Source organism: Heliangelus exortis, chromosome 2 (assembly GCF_036169615.1).
Source record: "Heliangelus exortis chromosome 2, bHelExo1.hap1, whole genome shotgun sequence".
Taxonomy (NCBI): Eukaryota; Metazoa; Chordata; class Aves; order Apodiformes; family Trochilidae; genus Heliangelus; species Heliangelus exortis.
The window spans coordinates 148,324,112-148,336,384 of NC_092423.1; the positions used below are offsets into that span (position 1 = coordinate 148,324,112).

General features: G+C 41.1%; 1 protein-coding gene across 2 annotated transcripts in view; it reads right to left on the reverse strand.

Annotated features, from left to right (window-relative positions):
- Window positions 1-12,273, reverse strand: part of TSNARE1 (t-SNARE domain containing 1) — a 519,764-nt gene that overhangs the window by 232,367 nt on the left and 275,124 nt on the right. For both annotated transcript variants that reach the window (XM_071738512.1, XM_071738513.1), the window contains one exon: window positions 10,429-10,596. In XM_071738512.1, the coding sequence (XP_071594613.1) occupies window positions 10,429-10,596 (168 nt within the window). The remainder of the gene's footprint in view (window positions 1-10,428; window positions 10,597-12,273) is intronic.

Below are 12,273 nucleotides of genomic sequence, written 5' to 3' on the forward strand. Positions count from 1 at the left end.
TATTAATCTCTCTCTCCTCTCTGATAAAGATAAAAGATAAAGAGAGGAGAGAGAAGAAGGGAGAGAGACTGATGGGTTGGAAACTAAACTACACAGCTTAATGAAACAGGAATGAGAAATTGGAAAGATGACTAAATATGTACAAATATAGAGGAAAATGGATCCCAGGTTCCTCCCCCCTTTCCCCCAATAACTCTCCCATCCCCACCCAGGCTGCAGGGCAGCCCTGGGAAAGTCCAGGCTGGACTCCTGGGCTCAGCAGCAGTGGGGAGCTGGAGGCAGGAACACACAGATTCAGGCTGGCATGGATCAGGAGCACAGGCAGAGGAAGGGATGGAATCCTCCCAGGATGCCCAAGCAAACAGGCACAGGGGAAGAAGGGGAAGCAGGAAGGGCTTTGACCCTCGTGATCCATCAAAATTTTACTGAGTATGATGTGTATGGGATGGAATACTCTGGTCAATTTTGGCCATCTATGTTGTCTGCTCCTCCCTAAGGGAGGTTTTCAGGTGTGACCTCTTTACTCCTTTTCTCTTTCCAGAGGGCAAAATGTTCCTCAGAGCTGAGCAGTGGCCTTGGTTCTGTACAAGACAGAAAATCACCTTTATCCTGGCCCAAACCAGGACATGCACCCAGAGCATACACATCAGTGCAGACTCAGGACTAAACACCTTGTCCATGCCATGACCACAAAGTGTCCCTGTTGATGGCAGAAAAACCACTGCGTACAAGGCCACCTCAGAGGACTGTTCAAGGGAGGTGCTGACACAGGCATGGACACTTCCTCCCATACTAACCCTTGCTAACTGCTACCCATCCACTGGTTGGAAAAAAAGTATGCTGACATACTCATATCCCAGCTACTCTCCAAAATAAATGAAAAACCTGGTGTGAAACGGGAAGAAAAAGATGAAATGTTGCCTGTAGTGGCAATAAATGGAAAAGCAGGGAGGATAAGAATGACTTGGGACCTCACAAGCTGGGAAATAAGAGTTGTCTTGGCTTTAGACTGAAGCAAGATTAACACCTGAACTTTTGGTTGCCCTCAGTGGTGCAGTCAGAAGGGATGGAAAGATAATAGGATCACAGGGTGATGGGATGGTTCAGGTTTGATAGGGCCAATGCAGAGCTCTAGTACAGACTCTCATTCGTGGCAGGTGAGTCCAGGTTGCTCAGGGGTCTAGATAAAAAACTGCTTTATACATATATATATATACATATATACACACACATTAATATATTTATATTAAAAATTTCTGTATAACATCCAGGTGATTCTTAACAGCCTTTCTGCTTCAAGTGTGCTGTCTGGTAACCTCAATACAAAGGGGAACAGGGGAACAGAGGGAAGGAAATGACAGCCAGAGGAGGAACACTGGTTAGAGAGATGATAGATAGACAGACAGACAGACAGACAGATAATGAACAAAGTGGTGGGGAAATGCTGTTCTAGAACAACCTCTTTTCTAAAGGACCAACTAAAGCTATTAAGGAACACCTGAAGAAGATGTGCCTGCATAGTGCAGAAGGCATAAACAAATACTGGTTTTGGCATCAGCCTCTAAAATTTATCATCCACTGTTAATAGTGTTAACATTGTCTGTGATTTGCAGTTGAATTTCTGTGAGGATTTGTGAAAATATTACTGTCAAGGCTAATTTATTAAGAACCAGACACCTTTCGGTAAACAGGAGGGAACATGAATTGGTCTTGCTGTGAAATCTGCATTTCAATCATCTTCCCTGTTGTCTTTTCCCTTATTATCTCTATAGGGTGTTTCCTTTACACTTGGTTCACCCTCCTCTCTGCTGAGCTGGTTATGGAGGGCTGACTCTCCCCAACCAGTAGGGTCTCAGGGGGATGCTCCAGGGCTTTGCTACCTGAGCTTTAATCTGTTTGTGACATAAGGCAAACCTGTTCTTATTCTCTCCATTTGGGTTGGGGGAAATTCTAATTTCCCTGCCAAAAAGAAATAAAAAAGGAAAGCACAGCACTTAATCCAGGAAGGCAAGAAGTCAAATCTGCCATATCGGGGGGGGATCTTAGCTGGTTGATGGGCTATTGATCTACATTGGTTTTTGATTAGCACTGGGAAAACTAAAGAGTGAACTGTGCTCTAATCTAAATAGTAGGTGAGAGTGGTAATTCTCCTTTGGGGCAGAAGATTGCATCTACAGAAGTAGCTTTATCAATGAGGCATGTGATATTTGTACTGTGTGTGTTAACAGAAACAGGAACAAGGTATTACCTTTATGGAGGCAGTCATCATCCTGCAACAAAACCCACAGGCAAACGTGGAGTAAATGGAGGAGAAAAGTACCACAGCCTTTTAACAGAGAAAATATTAATAGCTAAGAGAAAGCTAGTGTTTGCAGAAGCTAAACACTATTTCCTCACAAGTGCTAGAGCTGTCTTTCCAGCTCCCCACCTTGTCAGTGCACACTGACAGTCAATATATAAGTTTTTAACTCAGATCAATTTCTGTGGGTACCTATATGCAGATGGGTCCACCTAAAATTCAGATTATTAGCAAATAATGTGTCAGCACGTTGTGCTGACAGCACAATTTTCTCCTTCTGCAGAGAAAATACTTCACTTTTACTAGGTGCTAAAGTCCATCCCTATTCAGCAAAGCTCTTAAGACATACGTAAGTGATTTGCTGAATCAAGACTTTTATTAGTAGCTTCTTCAGGCAAACTCACTGCAAGGAAGAGTACATGAAGAAAAGGGTTGAGGGCAAGACTCTGGCACTAAGAGTCTTTGGATAAAACACCAGAAATGTAAGTCAGAAAAGGAAAATTTTTTCTAGCACACAGTGGAAACCTCTCCAATTTAGTTAAAAGCACTTCACACAGTATTTTCATAAGGTTACACCTGAGGCAGAAGAAATGCCTGGGGCTAAAAATAAATGTTAGGTATGACTGAAGCTTCTCTGTCTTGCAAAGTGAGATCCCAGGTTATGCACACATCTCTAATGAAATACGGATTGCAAAAAGATACAAGATCTAATCATTTTCACAAGGAGAGAAAGAAATGAAGTTTTATCCCAGCAATAATAAAAAACCTGGACTTTTGCAAGTAGTCCTAGCAAAAATGATCTATGAGCAGAAAGGAGATGGGGGAGGTGGGGGGTTCAATTCCTTCTCCCTAGAAACAAGTGATAAGATGAGAGGAAATGACCTCAAGTTGCACAAGGGGAGGTTTAGATTGGATATTAGAAGAAACTTCTTCATTGAAAAGGTTATTAAACAATGGAACATGCTGCCCAGGCAGCTGGATCATCATGAAAGGTGTTTAAAAGTTAGGTAGATGTGATGCTCAGGGACATGGTTTAGTGATGGACTTGGCAGTGTTAGGTTTAAAGTTGGACTTGATGATCCCAATGGTCTTTCCCATCGTCAATGATTCTATGATTCTATTCCATGATTCCCAAACTGCCTTTCTCATGGAAGCTAAAACATTTGAATAGACAAACATTCGACAGACTTGCTCCACAAAAAAGCTTGGAAGTTATCTGGTACGTGTTTAATGAGGACATGTGAGAAAGCATCACCTGGAGTGAGTCCAAATGACCCTGAAAACACTGACACAGCACTGGCCCATTCAGGGCAGAGCCTTGGGAATTCCAAAGTAATAAAACTTTCCAGTGCTGCCTGGCACAACACTGGCAGTTTGAAGGCAACATGGTAAGGATGTGGAGATTGCCTACCAAGGGTTTTGGTGTGAGGAGAGATAATTTCAGCTAGGAGCAATGCATAAATTGTGAAGGACACAGGGAGACAGGGAGGGGAGGCATGGGCAAATCAATATGCAATGAAAACAGTCACACAAGGCTGCTGGGATAGACTGCTTTTTACTTTTTTTTTTTTTTTTTTTTTTTTTTGACAGTTACTTGTCCACATTTTCAAAGAGGCCAGCTGTTATTTTTCACCCAGCCCTTGTTTTGCCCTCAGGCTTGCACTGTTTCCCACAGAATTTCCTCTTAATTCACCTTACTCCTCCTCTCCCCTAAGTGTCAGTGAAGACTAAAGGAAGTTTGTGTGATCAAATCATCAGATCAATAGGGCAGCAGCTGCACAAGGATATGGAATACATCTGTTCTCAGGCACTGAAACTGGAGGTATGGACTTCATTGCATCCACATCATTAAGTCCCCTTGCCCTCTGAAGAGGGTGGCTGCATTGAAACTGCTTATGGAGAACATGTTAATTCTCAAATTGTGTCAATATTTAGGCAAGCACTGATGAATATGGGTCAAAAGTGTGGCAGGATCTGCTCTAACAATTTAGGAGTGTAATGAGTCAGTTCTAGTGTCCTTGGTACTGTTTAACACATTAGCATGGAAATTACCAAGAATTTTTTCTGTCAGCACTTATAACCTCTGAATTGGATCCATGGGGCCTTTTATACATTTCTTTTGTTCAGCTTTGTTACAATACCAAGTTCCTTTGCATGCTCTGCTGCTGTAGGAGAAAAGAACTAATAAATGGGAAATAACTGAGGGAAGAGCACTGAAGTGATTGAAGAGCAAGGGAGATTGACTGGTGAAGGGGAGGACAACTGTTAACATTTGAGGAGTTTAAAAGCCAAAGGGGAAGAAGAATTATTTGCAGGGTCCAGCAGGGTTTCACTAGGTATAAAGACCTGAGAATGAGAGAGGGATCTCTAGTGATAACAGAGGAAAACATTTCATCAACACCGAAGTCTGCTGGACCGTGAAATTGTCTCCCAAAATAAATGGTGGCAGTCCTACAGCTCAGGTCATTTAAAATTAGACTGACTAAAGTACTCGAAGTGGATCCTTTAGAGAACAACTCAAAACGGAGTCCCAGGGATGGCCATGACAACCTCACAGGTAGCTCTGCCACTTGTGATAATTAGGATCAGTCACTCTGCCATAAAAAGGCATTTGAGTGCTGTTTGACACTCATGTGGCACCAGATATTTCACTTACAGTGCTTGTCATGAGATTGTGTTATTTAGTTATACGTTGTGTTAGAAAGTATCTGTGAGGAGGCAGGCAGAGCCCCCATAAGTCAAGCCTGTGGACTATTGAAGCTGATGAGAGATATAAAATAGCTTGCATTAAACCTCCTAAACTGCTGGCATCAGAGAGAGATTTTACTGAAAATACCCCTCAGCAAGAAATGATACGTAGTAATGAGTGAACAAGGAACACGTTTGAACTAACAAACACACTCTGACAGACTCTGTGGGGCTTTTTTTTGTTTTATTTTTCTTGTATTTCATTTTCTGTCTGCCTGCAAATGCTTGACTGACAGGCGTGCATGCTGGCATCTATCGCTTCTCTTCAAAACAGATAAGGAAAGAACATCAACATTTCTCAACACCAACCCAGAGGGAACAACCCTTCCTAAAAATACAAGCATTTCCCTCACACCTTCTACCACAGCCTACCCAGCTCTCCTTCCTTTTTGCCAGGAGAATCAACAAAAATGAAGCTTTGTTGATGTGATATGTTTTCTTCAGGATATTCTCAGTTGATGAACAGAAAAGAGTTGGAGGTATTCTCACCACATACTCATTTGCCAAAATTACCAAAGCATCACCAGACAGCATTGGCTCTTATCCTCCTATCACAGAATGACAGAATAATCAATGTTGGAAGGGACCTGTACAGATCATGTAGTCCAGCTCCCCCAGTTAAAGCAGGATCACCTGGGGTACATTACACAAGACTGCATCCAGGTGGGGTTTGAATATCTCCAGGGAAGGGCACTCCAAAACCTCCCTGGGCAGCCTGTTCCAATGCTCTGTCACCCTCAGAGTATAGAATTTTTGTCTTATGTTTAAATGGAACTTTCCATGTTCCAGTTTGTGCCCATTGCCCCTTGTCCTGTCACTGGGAATTACTGAGATGAGTCTGGATCCATCTTCCCACCCACCCTTTAGATACTTGTAGACATTGATAAGGTCTTCCCTCAACCCTGTCTTCTCCAGACTACAGAGTCCCAGCTCTCTCAGCCTTTCCTTATGAGAGAGATTCTCCAATCCCCCAGTTATCCTTGTTGCCTCTCTCCAGTCATTCCCTGTCTCTCTTTAACTGGGAAGCCCAGAACTGGATGAGGAATTCCAGCTGTGGCCTCATCAGGGCAGAGGAAAGAGGGAGAATGATCTGGAAACCCAGGATTCCATTGACCTTCTTGGCAACAAGGGCACACTGTTGGCTCAAGGACAATTTACCATCAGGACTCCCAGATCCTTCTCCCCAGCACTGCTTTCCATCAGGTCCACCCCTAACCTCTACTGGTGCTTGGGGTTCTTCCTCCCCCAACCCCAATGACCAAATATTACTGGAGAAAGCTGTTCACCTCACAAAAGCCAAGTTAATGCCTGTGTTCTGCATTAAATACAAAAAGAAAAAAATGGAAACCTGTGGAAATACCCCAGGAAAACAGTGGGGACTCTTCTTGCTATTTACTATATCTCCTGACCAAAGTGAGGAAGGACCATACTAAACAACATACTCTCCCAATTCCCTCTGAGATGTAGGATGATGCTTTAAGCCTCTTTTTATAAGAAAGTGACTTCAGATCAGCATGATCAGTGCTCAGGGCACATAAAGAGTTGATAGCAGAGTTGGCATTTGAACTAATTTCTCCAAATGCCTTCCTTGCACCCCAGAGTCTCAATGGCTGCAGGCATCTGCAACTGATGGTCTCCAGTTTGTCCTGTCAGTAGTGATTAATCATTCAACTGGTTTTCAGCTGGAATCATTTTGTATTTTTTTGGTCTGAATGATTGACTTCTTGACTGCTAAGTAATTTGGTAACTGCAATTATCTGATAGGCATTTGCTGGTTTTCAGGGCTGAGAGGTGATGGAGTTAGCCTTAGTAGGGCCAGGTTTGCTACCTGAAAAAATGCATCCTTCCATGGACTGAATTCTTATTGCTGATGTGTGAGCAGCAAGGCAAGCACAGGAGTGGGATGAGAAACAGCTATAAAAAGGTTTTGGAAAAGGTGGGATGACCTGGTGGTCATTCCAAAGAAATTGGTGAGGGGTTTGGGTGGGGTTTGTCTCATTTTCCTTTCTGGTCACCTCTTGGGAAGCTGACTGCATGGGGATGATCACTGAATCAATATGGAATTGTGCATCTTTATAGGTCCTTTCAGTCTCTAGAGGAAATTATGAAGTTCCCCATTCAATGGTGATCCATTTCCCCTCATCATTTTTTCTCCTTCCATTTTTCCCATGGCCATAGGTGCCCGTGAAAGGCACACAATGCTAAATTATGAATATTTGCTATGACAGAGTTTGTGCCAGCACTGAGCACTGACAATGCACATTATGGTTCAGCTCATGTATTTCTGATGGCACATTTTACAGTGCTATATATAAAGTTGTTATGGCATCTATTATTCACTGCCAATACAGTTCAAGTTAAAATAGGTTTTATGTAACAGTTCAAAGCAATATTTTAAGAAATAACACTTGTGTCAAGGCGGCTCTGTCCTACCAGATTTTGACATTTCTAAGCAATAAAGATCTTTATCCAAAATGTAAGTTTTTGGCAAGACATCTCCCTTGAAGACTTCTCTATTTTTAATCTGCAAGCAATAGCAAAAGAAGAACATTTAAATAAAATGAACAGCCAGCTGAACTTTTGACACGGCTGTTATCTTTCTAGGTGGAAACTGTGAATGTTGAAAAGTGCCTCAAGGGATGTTCATGATAGAGAACAATGTCCCATTAACCTGAACCTTTGAAGATATTCTGAAGATGTGGAGAACACTAAACTGGGAAAGAGTCATTGGAACATTAAGAAGATGTCTATTATGGGCACAATTTTATCTGTTTTACAGGACAGAAGACGGGAAGAGAATTTATTTCCTCATTTCTTTAATGATGAAAAAGGTTTTATATCTCTTCTTAAAAAAAGGATAAATTTAATGTCTCTTAAAAAACAAAGGTACCAGTACTGGTACCAGCACCATGAGCTTCTCCAAAGTTGTTTGCTCACCAGCATGGCCCGGAGACTATGGTGTTTTCACAATGCTCTTTGAGCTCTTTTTTGCTCTTTCAGATCTCCGTGGTTTTGGTGCTAGATATGCAGAAAGAAAAAAAACCCAGAAAAATCTTGCATAAGATTGGGCAAGAGGAAATGCACTCAGGTTGCATCAGAGAAGGTTTAGATTAGATATTACAAGAAAATTCTTTGTGAAAGTGGTGGAAATGCCTTCCTGGGGAGGTTGTTGAATCACCATCCCTGGAGGTGTTTGCAAGTTGTGTAGATGTGTGCACTAGCACCAGACTTGATAGAATTAGGTTAATGGTTGTTAGAGTTAGGTTGTGGTTGGACTCAATGATCTTAGAGATCTTTTCCAACGAGAAAAATTCTGTGATTATTTGATATGTTTTGAACAGCCCTGTGCTTCATTCTGGTCCCCAGAGAAGAACAAATTTTATACATTAATTGTGGTTTTTTATACATCAGTTCAGCAGTAAGTTTAGTTTATTTATCTGTGTTTGACAGCTAGGAATGTTATCTTTTAATCTCTCTGGTTACCTACTGGTTGTTAAAGCATATTGGAAAAAAGTTATAAGGGTAACTGTGAGCTCAGAGTCCTTCCTCTGTGTACCCACAACTTCTAATGAAATCAGGGAAGTTTTAATGTGCAAGATGAGTCCTTTCACAGGAAATATGTTCAGGTGGGTCAAGAAAGAGAAAAACAAAACCTAGTGAAAATGGTTTAAAAGCACCATCTGTTTACTCAAACACAGCTAGGGAGAGGTACAACGAGAGAGTCCAAAAACCCACTGTATTTTCATTATATTTCTTTCAAAAGAGATGTTATATAAAATGCTATTGGTCCTAAATGTTTTTCCTCCTGAGAAGAAATGTTTAAATTACATTTGAAAAAATGCTTGTGGAATGCAGTCCTCCTTGGACTTGAACATTGATCTTAGATAGCAAAGCAAAATGAATTCAGTTAGGATGGATATGGGGAAAAAAACAGATTAAAAGAAAGTGCACACATTCCCAGCAGAAGACTGAATATTAATAGCTTAAGTTGAAGAAGTCATTAACTGCATTAAGTTGAATAAATTATTCAGAGGTAAATTCATATCAGACAGAAAAGCACACAGGATCTACCAAGGAAATCTTGGGAGGACAGGGAGCAACACAAAGAAAAAGGCAGTGCCTGTATTTCAAAAAAGAGGATCACAGGAATATCCTTTGTGTCCAAAGCACCATTTCAGAAATACCTTTGTATCCATACTTCTTAAACATCAGAGTGCAGGAACATCCCAAAACACGCAACAAAGTTCCCTAGAGTTTGTCCTGGTGGATGCAAGGAGATGACTCAAGTAGGAAAAGATAATTCATGCCCAAGGATACTCAATGTGAGAGAATTTTTTAACAATTTAATCCCTAGGAGTGCACACAAGTCCACAAAGCTCTATCATCTCTATTCAGCAAAACAAAACAGAAATTAGAAATACATGAATCTCAACTCAGTCATAAAACTCCCAAAGTCTCTTCCTTACAGTGTTGAATGATGTTGGCACAGGTGAAGCCCTCAAAGCACCAACTTTCAGCAGGAACATTTGTCCCCTTTTTGCACATTTAACTCAATCACAATTCCTGCTATACCATAACTAAAATCTATTCTGAGAAAATTAGCTCAGTCCAGTTAAAGGACAAAGTATAGAACTTAATTAAATGTTCTGACTATTCTGAAACCTTCTTTTATTTTTGGTTCATCTTGAGTTTAGGCCTATAAAAGCATACAAATTAGGAGGATATAAAACATCTGGTTTTAAGAAATCATGTCTTAAATTTAAATAACAAGAGTTTCCCAAAAGCATAAAAAGAGGAGTATAAAAAGAAAAATGTGGGATGCATAGAACTCTATCTATTAATTTTTTTCATGTTTTCTTTATAGTTCTAAAAAAAAAGGTGAATAAAAATAGTGTGTCTTTTAACTACATTAAGAACATCCAAATACCTTGGTAAAGCAAAAATACTCAATTATTTGAAAAACTTGTCATTTCCTTTCATCTACCTTTTATTCTTTCTAATGGTAAAGCTGAATATTTTCTATGAAAAATCCCACTTTTCATTTTGCATGCAAAAAGAAAGTTGTTTTGCTGTAGAACCATGATCTAGCAGAACCACCTGGCTAGAGACTCTGTTATGGAAGACAAACAGAAAAAATAAACAATATTAGCCTATAAACATCATTAATTCTTGTCATTTTCATTACAGGTCATATGGATTTCTAATTCTTCCTTCTGCCACCAACCTCCAATTTTAGAAACACCTGAAAATCTCTCACAGATTTAGTGATACTCTACAGGCAGCCATGTAAATCAGCATTCTCTTCATCATGTTGAGAAATGGACAACACAAGGAATCTGCCCTTCCAGCTCACATCCCCATGACAGAAGAAAGTTACTGACCTCAATCTGCTGGATGGCCTCTTCCCGCTGACGAATGGCTTCCAGATCCTCTTCTGTGATTTCTGAGAGCAAGGCTTGATCCTGGCTCTGGTTCTGCCATGTTCCATCTCCTCCATTAAAGATCTTCTCATCATCAGCTAGGTCAGAAAAGGGGGCCCTTGGGCCCTGCTGGGGTAGGAGAAAGGAAAGAAAGGAAAGGAAGAGTAAATGTTGCTTAGCTTTATGTCATCTTCTTAGGGGAAAAGAGAACAGTAATATTAGTTTGAACTGTGGCAAAAAGGTGAAGAGGACAAGAGTAAGTTCCATGGTATCAAGTCTTGAAGGAAATGTTATAACCTTAAGCCAGAACTCCTGAGTGTCACCAAACAGCTCCTGTTTTCATAGAATCATAGAATCATAGAATAAGCTGGGTTGGAAGGGACCTCAGAGATCATCAAGTCCAACCCTTGATCCACTCCCACTGCAGTTCCCAGCCCATGGCACTGAGTGCCACATCCAGGCTCTTCTTAAATATCTCCAGGGATGGAGAATCCACCCCTTCCCTGGGCAGCCCATTCCAATGTCTGATCACCCTCTCAGTAAAGAAATTCTTTCTAATGTCCAACCTAAACCTCCCCTGGCACAACTTGAGACCTCTTGTGCCCTCTTGTCTTGCTGAGAGTTGCCTGGGAAAAGAGCCCAACCCCCCCTGGCTCCAACCTCCTTTCAGGGAGTTGTAGAGAGTGATGAGGTCTCCCCTGAGCCTCCTCTTCTCCAGCCTCAACACCCCCAGCTCCCTCAGCCCTTCCTCACAGGACTTGTGCTGGATCCCTTCACCAGCCTAGCTGCCCTCCTTTGGACCTGCTCCAGGACCTCAATAGACTTCCTGAGCTGAATATCCTTCCTGAACTGAAGTTCAGGAAACTGAAGTTTTCCAACAGTTCTGACAGAACATTTATGTGTATCTGTAAAATTTACCCTATTGATCTTCCTACAGATTCTTCTGGACTTAGATACTTTCTCAAGAAGATATGAAGCCTATGTTTTTGCCTTGAAGACTTTATGATCCAACTTAATCACAGAATGGTTTGGCTTGGAAGGGACCTTAAAGATCATCCAGTTCCAACCCCCCTGCATGGGCAGGGACACCTCCCACTAGACCAGGATGCTCCAGGCCCCATCCAACCTGGCCTTGAACACTTCCAGGGATGGGGCAGCCACAAATTCCTTGGACAAACTGTTCCAGTGCATAGAAAGAGTGAGGAAAAGAAGTCATTTGCAATGTCTTTTATTCCTTGCTTGTTTGCCTTGGAAGAACTGTGAAGGAGGCATGGAAGGTGATATTTAATTCTTACAGTTGCATTTAGACACAAGAGCTGGCTTGATTTTGAAAAATATCAGGCATCTGGAAACTCTCATTTAATTCTTTAACTCGGCTTTAAAAAGGTGTATAATTTCTGCATTTAGAAACTATGGAAATTTTGCAGTTGCCTCCATCTAAACTTTGCCTAATGAAAGTAATTCATTTTTGTTATCATCATCATCTAGTCACAGACAATAGAGTATAATGTGATGAAGGAAGTGAGGTGATGGAAGAAGTGGAGACATACAGAAAAATTGACAGTAAACAGTCAAGTACCTTTCAAAAATATAAACAGAAGATAAAAATTTTTGTCATTAATGTCTTGCTTTGTTTCACCTTCTGCTTGCCTGAGTTCTGCTATCTACAGAGAAAGGGTGTGTTACAGGAAGGAAATCGTAATTTAACATTAGGCTAAAGATTCATTCACACTTAAAAAGACCCATTTTAATAGGATTAAGACACCCTGGGGGTGTTTTATTCACTAATTATTATGTGCCTTGGAC